This window comes from Panulirus ornatus, chromosome 50 (genome assembly GCF_036320965.1).
Source record: "Panulirus ornatus isolate Po-2019 chromosome 50, ASM3632096v1, whole genome shotgun sequence".
Taxonomy (NCBI): Eukaryota; Metazoa; Arthropoda; class Malacostraca; order Decapoda; family Palinuridae; genus Panulirus; species Panulirus ornatus.
Genome location: NC_092273.1, coordinates 4542254 through 4559693, shown reverse-complemented (window position 1 = coordinate 4559693; position 17440 = coordinate 4542254). Strand labels below are relative to the sequence as shown.

The following is a 17440-nucleotide window of genomic DNA, read 5'->3' as shown; positions in this document are numbered from 1 at the left end:
TCCCTCAACCTTACTAAACCTAATAACCTTGCTCTTATTCACATTTACTCTCAACTTTCTCCTTTCACACACTTTTCCAAATTCAGTCATCAACTTCTGCTGTTTCTCACTTGAATCAGCCACTAGAGCTGTATCATCGGTGAACAACAACTGACTCACTTCTCAGGCCCTCCCATCCCCAACAGACAGCATACTTGCCCCTCTCTCCAAAATTCTTGCATTTACTTCCCTAACCACCCTATCCATAAACAAATTAAACAACCATGGGGACATGACTCACCCCTGCCACAGACTGACATTTGCTGGGAACCAATTACTCTCCTCTCTTCCTATTCGCACATATGCCTTACATCCTTGGTAAAAACTTTTCACTGCTTCTAGCAACTTACTGCCCTCTCCATATACTCTCAAAACCTTCCACAAAGCACCTCTATCAACCCTATCATATGCCTTCTCCAGATTCATAAATGCTACATACAAATCTATCTTGTTTTTTAAGTATTTCTCACACATATTCTTCAAAGCAAACACCTGATCCACACATCCTCTACCAATTCTGAAACCACAATGCTCTTCCCGAATCTGATGCTCTGTAAATGCCTTCATCCTCTCAATCAATACTCTCTCATACAATTTCCCAGGAATACACAACAAACTTATGCCTCTGTAGTTTGAAAACTCACCTTTATCCCCTTTGCCTTTGTACAATGGCACTATGCATGCATTCTGCCAATCCTCAGGCACTTCACCATGACCCATACATACAATGAATATCCTTACCAACCAATCAACGACACAAGTCACCCCCTTTTTTTAATAAATTCTACTGCAAAACCATCCAAACTCTCCACCTTGCTGGATTTCATCTTCCACAAACCTTTCACTACCTCTTCTCTCTTAACCAAACCATTATCCCAGACCTCTCTCACTTCGCACACCACCCCAACCAAAACACTCTATATCTGCCACTATTATCAAACACATTCAACAAACCTACAAAATACTCCATCTTCTTCTCACTTCATCACTACCTGTTATCACTTCCCCACTTGCCCCCTTCACTGATGTTCCCATTTGTTCTCTTGTCTTACGCACGTTATTTACCTCCGTCAAAAACATCTTTCTCTTATCCCTAAAGTTTAATGATACTCTCTCACCCCAACTCTCATTTCCCCTCTTTTTCAACCCTTGCAACTTTCTCTTGACCTCCAGCTCCTTTCTTTTATACATCTCCCAGTCATTTGCACTCCTTCCTTGCAAGTATTGTCCAAATGCAAATGCCTCTCTTTTGTCTTTCACTAACAGCTTTACTTCTTTATCCCACCATTCACAACCCTTTCTAATGGAAAGTAAACCATGGAAAGTAGTGCCATGAAACAGGCAAAGAATGGCCCATCCACTCATATACACATATGGATGGGCCATTCTTCATATGCTTCCTGGCACTACTTTGCTGATGTGGGAAACAGCAATTAGGTATAATAAATAAATGAAATATAGAAAAGTTACAAAACAATAATTCTACCTTTTTGTAACAGCCTCTACTCTCTCCATGATTTCTTCCCTCATGAAGTGGTTGGCTGCTGAGAAAGACTGGGCAACTTCTCTTGCCTGGTCCACCTCACTCTGGTGAGCTGCAACATCTGCTTCAAGCTGTTGATGTTTCTTTAGAAGACTTTGGACTGAGGTCAGGTCACGGCCATGGTCCTCAGACTGCAGCTGGGTCTCTACATCATCCATCCAGGATTCAAGGTCATCTAAAGTGCGATTGAAGAGCAATGCCTGAAAATGATTCACACTGGGATTATAATACCCATTTCAAAATGTGCCCTTCATATTTATCCAGGACCAGATACTCGAGTGGAGGAGTTTCAACGGCTGTAAACTTGATGGTAAATGCAAGTTAATGTGAATCATTTCTGAAGCTATAACCATACAGAATATCCCATAAATTCAATGTCACCATATCAGTGTCAAATAACAGTTTTTAAACTGACCTGATATGCTTCATTTAGTCTATCTTTCTTTAGCTGAGATGAATCTTGCAACTGCTTCCATAAAGAATCCAGACCATCTAGCCGAGCCTGAATCTCTTGTTCAGCATAATGGCCACGAGTGATGAGTTCTTCACCTATTATGAGTTATGGCATTTAGCACGCAATACAAAAGTTGAATAAATTATCACAGCAGAAAAAACTGAAAGTTGTGGATGAGTCCAGATATTCAAAAGTAAAATTTAGTAAGGTTGATAACGGGAAAGCTAAAGTTGAGAGCAGAATCAAGCAAGAAAGAAAAACTGGAATTCATTGAAAGCTATGGTGGATGAATAACTGAAGTTTAGTGTGCACCTGAAGCTTGGATAAAGAAGTCCCGATGTATGAATGTGAAACCCAGGTTTATACTTATCAGGATAGGTTAGAAACAGGAGCAGTAGAGATGGGTGATATGCACAGCACTGTCAGAATTAAGAGGACAAAAAAGAGTGAAGAATGAAGATGCAAGAAGGATATGTGGTGTGAGATCTTTAGAGTCACAAGTGAAACTGAACAACAGTATGGTCATGTAGAATGTATGGAAGATGACAGACTGGCCTATATGTATATGAGCAAAGTCAAAGGCATGCCTAGTCATATGTGTACATCAAAAGCAAAAGATGGAGAGGTAGAACTGACAGGGGTAGAGATATTTCAAATAATTTGGGGTCAGATGCAATAGAGGCATCTTGTGTATAGAAATGGTGGATATGGGTATGTTGATCTCAAATGAATCAATATAATGTGCAAATTTAAAAAGTACGAGCACTTGTATGTGGCTGTTCTTGTATGTGTGGTCATCTATGGTTCACCATTACACACTGGGCATGGGATGAGGATGTTTATGAATGCTTTAGGGTCTGTTTTTGCCTAATCCATCTTATGAAAATAGGAGAGGACATATTCAATTTTTCATATATATATTCGCGACTTCCCACATTAGTGAGGTAGCATTAAGAACAGAGGTTTGGACATATGGAGACAATGAGTGAGGAAAGATTGACAGAGGATGTATGCGTCAGAGGTGGAGGGAACAAGGAGAAGTGTGAGACCAAATTAGAGGTGGAAGGATGGATTGAAAAAGATTTTGAAGGATTGGGGCCTGAACATACAGGAGAGTGAAAGGCGTGCAAGGAATAGAGTGAAGAGTGAATTGGAACAATGTGGTATACCGGGGTTGACATGCTGTCAATGGATTAAACCAGGGAATGTGAAGCATCTGGGTAAACAATGGAAAGGTCTGTGGGGCCTGGATGTAAAAAAGGGTGCTGTGATTTTGGTGCATTACACATAATGACATAGATAGAGAGATAGGTAATCAAAAAGTGGGTAAAAGCAGAATCTCGATCATAAGAAGTAACTGCTTTCAGAGGAGTAATAGTTGGTATTATCCTGGTTGTTGAAACAGCCATGTATCAATTCTGTATATATATATATATATAAAGAGCGTGAGCAAATGAAGCTTTTACTTCATCTGTTCCTGGTACTACCTTGTTAAAGCAAGAAACAGAACAAGTTTACAAGTAAAAAAAAATTATACACCATGAGTATTCATTGGTAAGTACGTACATACAAAGCACTGACATGAAAGATTTAAATACATATCAATGTGTGAAGAAACTGATACCTATCATACAAAGGGCTACCCATATGTTATCCCATAACCTTCCAAAATCCTCCCAGGAAACAGGGTGCTTGACCTAAATGGGATAAATTAGGGCTCTAACACTAAGAAGTCACTGTATCTCTTCAGGTTCCTAACCATGCTACATTATACATAATGCAGAGAGATTTTTGAAATAAATTTCTAAAACAATGCTACATTTAAGGAAACACACCTTCATGGGTAACTGCAGTGACTCTCCCTGAGTTGGCCAGCACCTCTGCTTCAAATGCTCCATGTTTTTGGATCTTGGACTGTAGATTGGTGGGATCTCGATAACTTTCATCACATGCAACCTGCAACTTCTCAGATATCCATCCCTCCACTTCATAGATATTTCTTAAGAACTGCTGTAAAGACTTTGACTCTTCTAGTTTCTCTCCTCGCATTCTGGCTTTCTTCTTTAAAATATCTTTCTTGTCTGTTACCACCTTAAGACGCCTCTGAATTCCCTCACTATCATAATGGTCATTCTTGAGAAGATCCTTGGCAAAGACCTCCAGTTGTTCTATCTTGTTTCCCTGAGCTTCAAATGTCTTCTCAAAGCTTTCATGTTTCTTGATAAGAACTTCTACTGATGCCATAGAATCCTATTCATAAAAGACAAATGCAGTCTAGAACTTCAGAAACTATATCAAGCAACCAAATAATTTATCTTTTACCAGCATTTACAAATCTTAATAAATTAGAAATTCATGTTCACCAGCTTCCAAAATTAAGAAAAATCAAGTCTATATGTGTTTTTATATTAATCTTTTCCACTGTCAGCACATACGATTAAGCAAATCAATATAAATATTAGAATAATAATCTACTTTTCAATCTAGATATACACAGTCAATCTCATCTTGTTCATTCTACAACACTTGCAAAACTTTTGTCTACATACAATGTAAGCACAAAGTAACACCATAATTCTGAAGGGCCATTCATACTCACTTCATAGATTTTTTCTACTCTCTGTGGCATGTTGAGGAAAAGAACATCAAATGATAATAAAAAAGTAAACAACAAAGCTTAACAAAATTCCTCATGAGGTTAAAAACTAAAGAAAAATATGATGAAAAACAAGTAATCCAAATGGATTATAATTCAAAACAAAACCAGAAAAGAAAGGTGACAAAAGTTTCCTTCTTATCAATTCTTCCTCAGAGTTGCAGTAGTCATGGCTTCACTCTTTGGTCATCCACAACAAATCAAGCCAAAACAAACTTCAATGAACAGCAAACTGTCTAAAGTATTTTAAGCATAAATGGGGGCAGCTGTCGGTTGTTTGAATATGTCTAGAATCTAAACATAACTTATGACGGTAAATGTAAACTGTGAGGAACTCGTCTTGATTGGTCAAGTGATTAAGAAATATTACTACGAATGGGGTGAAAAGAACTTTTGTGACAAATACTATCATGGAAAAGGAGTGCTCTTACTTTTGCCGATCTAACCATATCTCTGCCATGTTTCCTCTATGAACTCCCTCAAGGGGTGGCCATGGCAAAAATCTCCACAACAGGTGTGCTCCACTTTTGCTTCTTAGCCTTTAGTGCCTCATCCTTATCAGGTCACTTTCATAATCAGCCTCATGAGGATCCAATGGTTTGCTGTTGTTTGCATTTCTATGTATTCCTACAAAACACAATCCATGCACCCATTTCTTTTGTCTATGCCAATGCTTTATCTCTGAAATATACATATATTGTGCACGACCATTCCTTATGAACCCATGATGTCTTTCATTTGGTTAGCTTCTTAAGTATTCATCCACTTGTTATTTAAACATCTCAAATAATTTACAAACCATGTCAATCACAACTGATGTAGTTTGTTTTTCCTATTTTTTCAGGAAAATAGGTACATATTCTCTTCCATTCCTCCACAAAAATCCCTCATCAATCAAGTTTCTTAGCAAATGAATTAACTTCTCAAATAATTCAGCAAACTCTTTGTGTACATAAGGCAATAATATTCCATCAAGGCCATGTGTCTTATACTGTTTAAAGACATCTAATATCCTATTTCTACCCTGTCAAGTTCATCCCATCTCTCCAGGAATATGGATAATGTGTCCTCCACTGAGAAAATACTTTGGTGATTCCTAATGTATTTCCCCCTATATTCCAATGACCTTTTCCACCAAGTCTTTCAGTTTAATTATCTATCCTCAACCAGATAATCTGCCCCTGCCAAATTATAGTAGTTTTGGGTTATCCTCTGTCTTCTTCATAATGTTTCCATATACATTTTCTTCTTATCTTATGAAACATTCTTTTCACTGCATTCATTTCTCACCATCTTACACCTCATAAAAGCTCCCTAACTGTTGTCTGTACTTTCTCCTTAATACAGTTATCTTTTTAACTTTTTGTCAACTGTTGAATGATCAGTTACTCCTCTCTGATTCCTTGTCTTTAACTTAAGTCAGCCAACATACCAAAATAGGTAAGTCACACAACATACCCCGAGGTCATCATTGTTGAGGAAGGCTTCCTTACTGGCCAACCATGAGTTTGCTTGCTCAGTCATTTCTAAGAAAACCTGAAGCTGATGGGCTTGTGTTAAAACTTTCTGCCTTTCAGTCCATGACTCAATAACCTGAGGGAAAGAGTAAAAACTTTTATACTGCATTTATGAAATTATATACATTTAAGAAATTATATACACTCTGAAAAGCAAATTTCATATTTCTAAGATCTATCAATGAGGTGGAACACCAAATATCATATATAATCAACTCAGCTTATGCAAGCAATTAATGTACAATCCTATGACTGCTAAACATTACATCTGTTCCACGGCATTTACCTTACATCAATGCTGTATCACTGGTTTTCATGAGGAAAGGATGTAAAGTTCAACTGATGGCATGAAACACAATCAAAAACGGTCAGTAGTCTTACCTTGCTCTCTACTTCTGATAAGGTTTCCAAGTACTGTTGTATAGACTGCTTTGCAAAATGATCATCAGCAATGAGTTTCTTTCCAAACTGATGCAGAGCTTTAAATATTTCTTTTCTTCCATCAATTTCTGCCTGGAAAGGATTAAGACAAATTATATAAGGAATAGGGCAATCTTTCACCAGTGCCTTCCTAACCATAGTGGAAAATGATACAACATGCACTCATAAAACTTTCTTATTCCAAAATACTTGCATTCTGAGGAGGAGGAGGTGGAGGAGGAGGAATATCTGTAAAACAAGTCATTCCAAAAAAGAAAAACAAAGACTGGTGAAACATTTTCTATGAACAAAGAAAAACACAGATTGGTGAAACAAGTTAAATAAAGTAGTACCTTTCTTTCCTGGTGGCTCTGCAGTAGCATCTCAGCTTCAGCAGTGTTGCTTGGAAGTGGTGATGCATTCATTCGGCTCACAATATCTTCACCCCATCTTTCTAGTTCCCTTAGGTCAGCTTGAAATTTATGTAAGGTATATGACAAAGTTAACTTTTCTTTTCTCCCGTGTGAACCATCACAAAGTCTAGACCAAGCTTCCAATACTTCAGCCTGTTTCTTTAGGATTGGGTCCTTCATGTCTGAGTATTTTCTAGCAAGGTTGTGTGCATCCTTCTCATGTTGTTTTATCTTCTTTTCAATTGCTGACATATCACGAATAATTGTTTCTTGCTTCCTCTGAAGAGTTTCCACCTGTGCAAGATCTTTACCAGTGTCTTCACTGGCTATGATAACTGCCTTTTCACTAATGCGATCCTTAGTGTCATCTACATCCCTATTAAAAGCATGAATTTCTAAGGCACCCGCTAAGTCAGAACGATATCTATCAATAGCTCCTTTGAGTGCTTGCCACCTGTAAAAGAAGTTTTAAAATATTTATTGGTTTTCGCTGACAGCTTGAGACTGGGTGCTTATAAATTCCTAAAGCTACTTTGTTGAATTAGGAAAGGCAATTTGGTTAAAAAAACTGTGCATCAACTTTTCAGTGCAGAGTTTCTCAATACTTGTACAAACTCACTGGACAACCAAATCAATGCTTTTCTGTATTCTAATAAAGTTAAATAATGAAGCTAATCATTTATAAAAGAAAACCTTTGTCCTTACTTGTGGTTTAACTCATTTTTCCTTTGCTGAACAGCCTTGTTATCCTCACATCCCTGCTTGATGATTTTATCTGCTAGTCTGTTGATATTTGTAAAGCGTGCATCATCCACTCGCATATCAGAGTCAACATCATCCAGCTTTCTGTGTAAAGCCATGCAGTGCTCATAATCCTTCCCAAGATCTCCTACTTGCACCATCATTTCCTGAAAGAGTAAAAATCAACTTATATAAATAATTGAACCACTTTACACATCAGCAATTATCCATGTCAACTCTATCTTTGAGGAAATATAATACTATAAATATAAACATGTCAATTGGGAGGTAAGTTTGAATGGAGAAAAACTGGAGGAAGTAAAGTGTTTTAGATATCTGGGAGTGGATCTGGCAGCGGATGGAACTATGGAAGCAGAAGTAAATCATAGGGTGGAGGAGGGGGCGAAAATCCTGGGAGCCTTGAAGAATGTGTGGAAGTCGAGAACATTACCTCGGAAAGCAAAAATGGGTATGTTTGAAGGAATAGTGGTTCCAACAATGTTGTATGGTTGCGAGGCGTGGGCTATGGATAGAGTTGTGCACAGGAGGGTGGATGTGCTGGAAATGAGATGTCTGAGGACAATAAGTGGTGTGAGGTGGTTTGATCAAGTAAGTAATGTAAGGGTAAGAGAGATGTGTGGAAATAAAAAGAGCGTGGTTGAGAGAGCAGAAGAGGGTGTTTTGAAATGGTTTGGGCACATGGAGAGAATGAGTGAGGAAAGATTGACCAAGAGGATATATGTGTCAGAGGTGGAGGGAACGAGGAGAAGTGGGAGACCAAATTGGAGGTGGAAAGATGGAAAGAAAAAGATTTTGAGTGATCGGGGCCTGAACATGCAGGAGGAAGAAAGGCAGGCAAGGAATAGAGTGAATTGGATCGATGTGGTATACCGGGGTCGACATGCTGTCAATGGATTGAATCAGGGCATGTGAAGCGTCTGGGGTAAACCATGGAAAGTTGTATGGGGCCTGGATGTGGAAAGGGAGCTGTGGTTTAGGGCATTATTGCATGACAGCTGGAGACTGAGTGTGAGCGAATGGGGCCTTTGTTGTCTTTTCCTGGCGCTGCCTCGCGCACATGAGGGGGGAGGGGGATGTTATTCCGTGTGTGGTGGGGTGGCGATGGGGGTGAGTAGGGGCAGACAGTGTGAATTGTGTGCATGTGTGTATATGTGTGTGTCTGTGTGTGTATATATGTGTGTACGTTGGGATGTGTGGGTGTGTATGTTTGAGTGTGTGGATGTATGTGTGCGTGCATGTGTGTGGGGGTGGGTTGGGCCATTTCTTTCGTCTGTTTCCTTGTGCTACCTCGCAGGTGCAGGAGACAGCGACAAAGCAAAATAATAAAAATAATAAATTATTAATATTGTCATATGACCCAACATGCCCTTCTCCTGGGACTCCTGCAGCTTCAAGATTGTAAAAAACTACATATACCTGAATTATGAACATTTATAACATTCCAATTATCGATATCATTACCTTTACTATCCTAAAACTCCAAGACCCCTTCTCAAGGGGGCTCCTGCAGCTTCAAGACTGCCACAATCAGTAGCAGGGAAAGAATGGACTCCTTTGAAGTGAAAAATTCATTAATGATATTGTACCCCAATGGAGATCATCAAATGTGACATTTCATTTAAGGCATAATCATAAGCAAGTGGAATCCAGTAATGCTATAATCTTCCTGAATCCACTTGAACACAAATAATAAATCAAGAGTACAAGGCCAAAAGGTAATAAGAAAGATGAATGAAAAATACAGTTCTCTCACAAATTCAAACAAAATTATGCATTATCTATACATACACAATTAGAGAAGACTCTAACATCTACATGATGTAAACAGAGATATCTTTATCAAATGGTAAGGCTACAAGGTCTACTGACAGGAAAGAGGAGTTGAAAAGAAAAAAAAAAGGTAGTTTTGAAATATTAGCTGCAAGATGGGATAGCTTTGAATTCTAAGTTGCTACAGTCGTATGCTTAAGATGCTATGTTGTTAGCTACATCAGAAACAGACTGGATGGTAAGCCAGCTCTGAAAGTAAATGTGAACAAAATGAAGATCCTAGTACTGGAAAGGGAAGGAAGTCATATGCAATAAAAATACACACAAAATAATTCCACCAAACAACATGAAAACAACCCAAAACCAACAAGAACAATTACTAACACACAAAACATGGGATCTTAATGAAAAGGTGTTATCCCTGGGAAACGAACCATGCCATGGCAATTACAACTGGGGAAACAATGAAAATACAGTGAGAGAAAATATCTACAAACCAGTATGACAACTGGCAAAACACAACAAAGTGTCACTACACTACATCTTGGTTAAAAATTGAAGAAACGAAAACAATATGCCACAATAGAAACACAGAAATGACAACAACTATCAGCATAAAATGCCAAGAAACATAAAAACAAGCAGTAGCCTCATTCCTTGGAAAAATCTAATTACAGTACAAAAGTTAGGCTAATACCGAGGAGTTTTTTTTGCATATTTTCATCTAAAAAATATGACAATACACACACTTAACAATGACCACAGGCAGAGAATCATCTCATAATGAAGCAATAAAAATACAAACCAAAATTAGAAAATAAAGCAAGCCTATCTACCATCCTGAAGTAAAATACACCGTTCTTCAAATAATTACATCCAAAAAATATAAAAGCATCTTGGATAAAAAATTCTCTAACATCTACAGAATTACAGTATTTGATTGAAAAAGCTACTTGAAAAACAAAACTGAAGCACTATGCTCAAACTTGGGAGAGAACTGAACCTTCTCATGAAACATTTGCTGACCAACTGGTCAATTATGGCTTTAAATAGGATGGCTTCTCTGGCAATATCAAAAGAAGCTAAGGTGACAGATGGCAAGTTATCCCTGCCTGAAGCTGCCACGCCAATTAAATTACCAATGAATTTCATTGGGAATATAAGCATCACCAGGCTTTTCCCATAAGAGGTTACACCTCAAGTGAAAAGTCACCTTTGGTGAGGCTGTATTATTCAGAGTAATGTCTTACCAAAGATCTTTCTCTCTCAAGGAGCCTACATTCCCCGCAACTGAATGAAGCTCAGCTCTGAACTGCAGGAGCCTTCAGAAAGGTCCTGACTAACATCAGGACTCTTTCACAAAAATCAGTCAATCAGTCTTGGGGTAATTATAAATAAGAGAAATTAGGACTAAAGATTTTTAAGTCAGAAACGTTGACCACTTTATGCCCTCCAATGAAATCTGAAATGCCTCTCCAGAAAGATTTCCCCCCCCCCCCAAGTCAGGAACCATTGTCTTAATCTATCTGACTGTCTAGCCTAAAGGTGTGGACTCCACCCTGAATATGTTTGCATCATATGCAAATGTTATTTGTTGCACAAGGCAACTAAGAGGTGTGGGGGGCTGGAAATCCTCCCCTTCTGCATCAGTTTCCAAAAGAAGGAACAGAGAAAGAAGCTGAGTGAGTAAATAGCAACCATATGAGAAAGAAGGAATGATAGAAATATACTTGCTGACCTTTCTTGAGTTAAAGAAGTATCATTAGGATTCTGATAGATCCCATTAAAGGTTTACCTTATCTCTAATCCAAGCATCCACTTTCTCCACTTGTGTATTGAACTCCAAGATGTCCTGAGCTTCCTCTAGGCCACGTGAGTGATTCTCTGCATCTAATACAAGTTGTGTCCATCGTTCTACAAGCATGTCCACTTCATCTTTCACTTGTGCTGATGACTTGTGCTGTTTGTTTACCAACATTTCTCCTGTCACATAAAAATGGAATTTTTGAGAGAACTGAAGAGGGTGTGTTGAAATGGTTTGGACATATGGAGAGAATGATTGAGGAAAGGTTGACAAAGAGGATTTATGTGTCAGAGGTGGAGGAAACAAGAGGTGTCTGAAAGGAGAAAACTTGGAGGATGCATTTTGTTTTAGATACCTGGGAGTGGACACAGCAGAAAATGGAACCCTGGAAATGGAAGCAACTCATAGGGTGGGTGAGGGTTCTGGGAATATTGAAGAATGTTTGGAAAGAGAGGTCATTACCTGGAAGGCTAAAAAAAGTTATTGTTTACCGATATAGTAGTCCCAACAATGGTGTACGGATGTGAGGCATAAGCTATAAATGAGGTTGTGTGGAGAAAACTGGAAAAGTTGGAAATGAAATGTTTGAGGAAAATATGTGGTGTGACGTGGTTTAATAGAGTGCATAATAAAAGGGATAAAGACAGATGTGGTATGGAAAAGAGTGTGGCTGAGAGAGCAGAAGAGGGTGCAGTGAATTGGTTTAGACATAGGGAGAGAATGAGCGAGGAGAAGTTGACAAAGATGATACATGTATCAGAATTGGAGGGGACAAGGATAAGTGGAAGAAAAAAATTGGAGATGGAAGGATGGACATGCACTATATTATACTTACATGAAGATGTGACTCTTCTCATCATATTATATCACATCATTCCTCAATGAGGAATCACATCTAAAAAAATAAGGATATCCTACTCAAAATTTGGACAAACCGAATAGACACGTCTTTGCTTGGATAAGGTGGAAGCCTCTCTTAGGGTATGGGTGTGGGATGGTGTTTAATGCTAGTTTAGTAAGAAACAAACTAATGGTGAAAGTTTAGTTTCACTACTCACTAGTGAAACACCATCCCACACCCATACCCTAAGAAAGGCTTCCACCTTATCCAGCAACTTAATATGTAATGGTGACGTAACCACATTTGGTTGGAAGGCTGAGTTTTTGACTGTTACTCCCAGCATCAACAAATATGTTTTTATGTTTGCAACTCAGGTAAATACTAAAAAACTACTTTCAGCTTTTTTTCTCACCTTTCTCTGTAATTTCCTTGATGCTACACTCATGAGCTTGAAGCTCAGCCATGAATGCCTGATGTTTCTGTAGCTTTCTTACTTTATCTTCAAAGCTTGTGACTTCTCCTTTGAGACGCTCTGCCTCTAAGTGGTTTGCCTTTTCATCAATCCACATATTAGCATCACTAACATCTCTGATAAATTGTGCATGAAGATGTGCATCTTCTAGATGGCGTTTCCGAGCTCTGAAAACAAATATAAATATTCTAAGTAATGCAGCAACGGTCATTTAAATTTTCATTACAATTTCAAACTCACTGAGTAGAGTAAAACAGCTAAGTTGGATTGGATGTAATCATGAAGTTAGATATAAAACTTTTACATCTGCCTTCTTTACCTTGTGCTCTCTTTGACTCTTGCCCTTCTCATGACAACTTCATCAACGCGTTTCTTGATGTTTGGAGAATCAAAATGATTTTGCTCAATAAGTTTTGATCCATGGTTTTTCAAGGTTTCTAGCTTCTCATCTTGAGCATAGACTAATTTTTCAAAGGCGTCATGTTTCTTTACCTGTAAAGAAGCATGAAGAAATTTTGAATGAATGTTTTCACTGAAGACATAAAGTGAAACAATCATATAGAGATGCGTGTCACATTCATACCCAAAAAGTTGGCATTACTTTTATATCTATATCCCAATTACCATCAAGAGGAGGAGAAACAAATACACAAGCCTTATACTGGGAATATTTCAAAAATACTAACAGTAAATGATACCAGACATCTAAATAAACTGCAAATATCAATTGATCACCTTTAACTCCATTGCACATGTTGTAAGTGAATCAAGTGCATTATTATATTCATAATTTTCCCAGGAACCCTTTCAGAGAGGGTCCTGTATTACTACAGGATCTACTTTGGGTCCTGCAGTTCCACAGCTGAACTACACTCAGCAGCAAGGACAGGATGGACTTCTTTGAAGCAAGAGGTTCTTTAATGAGACTGTCTTCTGTTGCAACAACCGACTATCTATTTACCTATATTTCTGCTACCTGTTCCCTCCTAGAACTTCCTCAAGGGGGTGGTCAGAGCAAGAGTTTCCATAACAAGTGAACTTTAGTGTCACTTCTTAGCCTTTTGTGCCTCACCCTTAACATGCAACTGGTAGAGCACAACTGCAGTGCAGAGGTTCCTACCTCATGTCCCTATTGCTTACCTTTACCTAATGCTTCTGCCTGATGTTCCTATCAACTACTTAATCTTATTTATTTATTCATTTTGCTTTGTCACTGTCTCCTGCGTTAGATAGGTAGCACAAGGAAACAGACAAAAGAATGGCTCAACCCACCCACATACACATGTATATACATACACATCCACACATGCAAGTATACATACCTATACATCTTAAAGTATACATATATATACACACACAGACAAATATATATATACACATGTACACAATTCATACTGTCTGCCTTTATTCATTCCCATCGCCACCCTGCCACACATGAAATAACAACCCCCTCCCCCACACACACGCGAGGTAGCGCTAGGAAAAGATAACAAAGGCCACATTCGTTCACACTCAGTCTCTAGCCATCATGTAATAATGCACCAAAACCACAGCTCCCTTTCCACATCCAGGCCCCAAAGAACTTTCCATGGTTTACCCCAGACGCTTCACATGCCCTGGTTCAATCCATTGACAACACGTCTACCCCAGTATACCACATCGTTCCAATTCACTCTATTCCTTGCATGCCTTTCACCCTCCTGCATGTTCAGGCCCCGATCACTCAAAATCTTTTTCACTCCATCTTTCCACCTCCAATTTGGTCTCCCAAGTCTCCTCATTCCCTCCACCTCTGATGCATATATCCTCTTGGTCAATCTTTCCTCACTCATTCTCTCCATGTGACCAAACCATTTCAAAACACCATCCTCTGCTCTCTCAACCACACTCTTTTTATTACCACACATCTCTCTGACCCTATTATTACTTACTCGATCAAACCACCTCACACCACGTATTGTCCTCAAGCATCTCATTTCCAGCACATCCACCCTCCTCCACACAACTCTATCCATAGCCCATGCCTTGCAACCATATAACATTGTTGGAACCACTATTCCTTCAAACATACCCATTTTTGCTTTCCGAGATAATGTTCTCGACTTCCACACATTCTTCAATGCTCCCAGAATTTTCACCCCCTCCCCCACTCCATGATTCACTTCCGTTTCCATAGTTCCATCCGCTGCCAAATCCACTCCCAGATATCTAAAACACTTCACTTCCTCCAGTTTTTCTCCAATCAAACTACTTAATGTTTATGTCTAATCCTTCTACCTCATTGTTCCTGACAACTACTCTTATCTAATTTTTGGAACTGTAATGAGTGGTGCCAATCAAAGACATTTGTTTGTGGCATAACTTAAAAGGTTACAGTAAAATAACAAACAAAGGAGGTTGTAAGGAGTATTTCCATCCTGTTCTTTAATTACTTTTGCTCAAACTTTCTTAATGCTAATATGCTGTTCCATATGTGCAATTTTCCCCAAAACACCAATAACTATCTCAATCTCAATCAATCCATTCATTCATTGGGTACTTAGACACTTCAAACCTTTTAAGTATAATCTTAAAAAGTTTCATTCTCAGTTCCTTTTCTTGTTACCACTTCTAATATAACCTGAATATAACTTACTTTGAGATGAGAGAAATCAGCTGAAAACCATTCCCATTAATTGTTAACATGTTCATGTCTCTCAAAATTCTAATATCTCTTTCTAACAATATAATACTAAACTTGCAACCAAAGATTTTTACAACTTTTAAACTGCTTACCTGGGCATCTACTTGTTCAACAGTTGTTCCAAAATCAGCAGATGAAAGAGCAGCTTCTTGGGTACCACTGATGGTGTCAAGCTGTTTAGCATCTCGTAAGAAAAACTGCAAGTCAATCAACTGATCAAGGTAAACCTTCTTGTGCTGCCATGCTGCATGTAGCTGATTTCGTTCCTCAAGAACCTGAAATTTTTCATGAAATTATTTCCTTGTACGCTTCACATGCCTTGCTTCAATCCACTGACAGCACGTCAACCCCGGTATACCACATCGCTCCAATTCACTCTATTCCTTGCCCTCCTTTCACCCTCCTGCATGTTCAGGCCCCGATCACACAAAATCTTTTTCACTCCATCTTTCCACCTCCAATTTGGTCTCCCTCTTCTCCTTGTTCCCTCCACCTCCGACACATATATCCTCTTGGTCAATCTTTCCTCACTCATCCTCTCCATGTGCCCAAACCACTTCAAAACACCCTCTTCTGCTCTCTCAACCACGCTCTTTTTATTTCCACACATCTCTCTTACCCTTACGTTACTCACTCGATCAAACCACCTCACACCACACATTGTCCTCAAACATCTCATTTCCAGCACATCCATCCTCCTGCGCACAACTCTATCCATAGCCCACGCCTCGCAACCATACAACATTGTTGGAACCACTATTCCTTCAAACATACCCATTTTTGCTTTCCGAGATAATGTTCTTGACTTCCACACATTCTTCAAGGCCCCCAGGATTTTCGCCCCCTCCCCCACCCTATGATCCACTTCCGCTTCCATGGTTCCATCCGCTGACAGATCCACTCCCAGATATCTAAAACACTTCACTTCCTCCAGTTTTTCTCCATTCAAACTCACCTCCCAATTGACTTGACCCTCAACCCTACTGTACCTAATAACCTTGCTCTTATTCACATTTACTCTTAACTTTCTTCTTCCACACACTTTTCCAAACTCAGTCACCAGCTTCTGCAGTTTCTCACATGAATCAGCCACCAGCGCTGTATCATCAGCGAACAACAACTGACTCACTTCCCAAGCTCTCTCATCCCCAACAGACTTCATACTTGCCCCTCTTTCCAAAACTCTTGCATTTACCTCCCTAACAGCCCCATCCATAAACAAATTAAACAACCATGGAGACATCACACACCCCTGCCGCAAACCTACATTCACTGAGAACCAATCACTTTCCTCTCTTCCTACACGTACACATGCCTTACATCCTCGATAAAAACTTTTCACTGCTTCTAACAACTTTCCTCCCACACCATATATTCTTAATACCTTCCACAGAGCATCTCTATCAACTCTATCATATGCCTTCTCCAGATCCATAAATGCTACATACAAATCCATTTGCTTTTCTAAGTATTTCTCACATACATTCTTCAAAGCAAACACCTGATCCACACATCCTCTACCACTTCTGAAACCACACTGCTCTTCCCCAATCTGATGCTCTGTACATGCCTTCACCCTCTCAATCAATACCCTCCCATATAATTTACCAGGAATACTCAACAAACTTATACCTCTGTAATTTGAGCACTCACTCTTATCCCCTTTGCCTTTGTACAATGGCACTATGCACGCATTCCGCCAATCCTCAGGCACCTCACCATGAGTCATACATACATTAAATAACCTTACCAACCAGTCAACAATACAGTCACCCCCTTTTTTAATAAATTCCACTGCAATACCATCCACATAAAATAATCAGAAAGCAAATGGATGACTTTCAAAAGAGGAGAAATTACCTAAGTGAAAAAGGGTTTTGAGGAAATGAGGTCATGCATATTGAACCTTAGATTTCTCTGAGAGTGTAAGCTTTGTCTTAGAAAAAGAGGAAGGTTAGGCAGATTGTCTGTACCTACACTGCGAGAAAGAATTTGACACTGTACCACATGCAATAAGGATAAAAGACTATCTTTGTGGGACAGAATATACATATGGTAAATTAACT

The 17440-nt window shown here is 39.0% G+C and overlaps 1 protein-coding gene across 20 annotated transcripts in view; it reads right to left on the bottom strand.

The window, feature by feature from the left end:
• The window catches only part of kst (spectrin beta chain, non-erythrocytic 5 kst), a 281464-nt gene that overhangs the window by 61010 nt on the left and 203014 nt on the right, over positions 1–17440 (bottom strand). For all 20 annotated transcript variants that reach the window (XR_011716398.1, XM_071691174.1, XM_071691185.1 and 17 more), the window contains 11 exons: positions 15467–15649; positions 13011–13183; positions 12632–12858; positions 11370–11557; positions 7748–7950; positions 6983–7496; positions 6591–6722; positions 6151–6285; positions 3872–4286; positions 1998–2131; positions 1526–1782 (listed from right to left, as the gene is read on the bottom strand). Coding sequence is in view for 19 of the 20 variants with exons in the window: in XM_071691174.1 (XP_071547275.1) it covers positions 1526–1782; positions 1998–2131; positions 3872–4286; positions 6151–6285; positions 6591–6722; positions 6983–7496; positions 7748–7950; positions 11370–11557; positions 12632–12858; positions 13011–13183; positions 15467–15649 (2561 nt within the window). In the remaining variant the exon portion in view is untranslated. The remainder of the gene's footprint in view (positions 1–1525; positions 1783–1997; positions 2132–3871; positions 4287–6150; positions 6286–6590; positions 6723–6982; positions 7497–7747; positions 7951–11369; positions 11558–12631; positions 12859–13010; positions 13184–15466; positions 15650–17440) is intronic.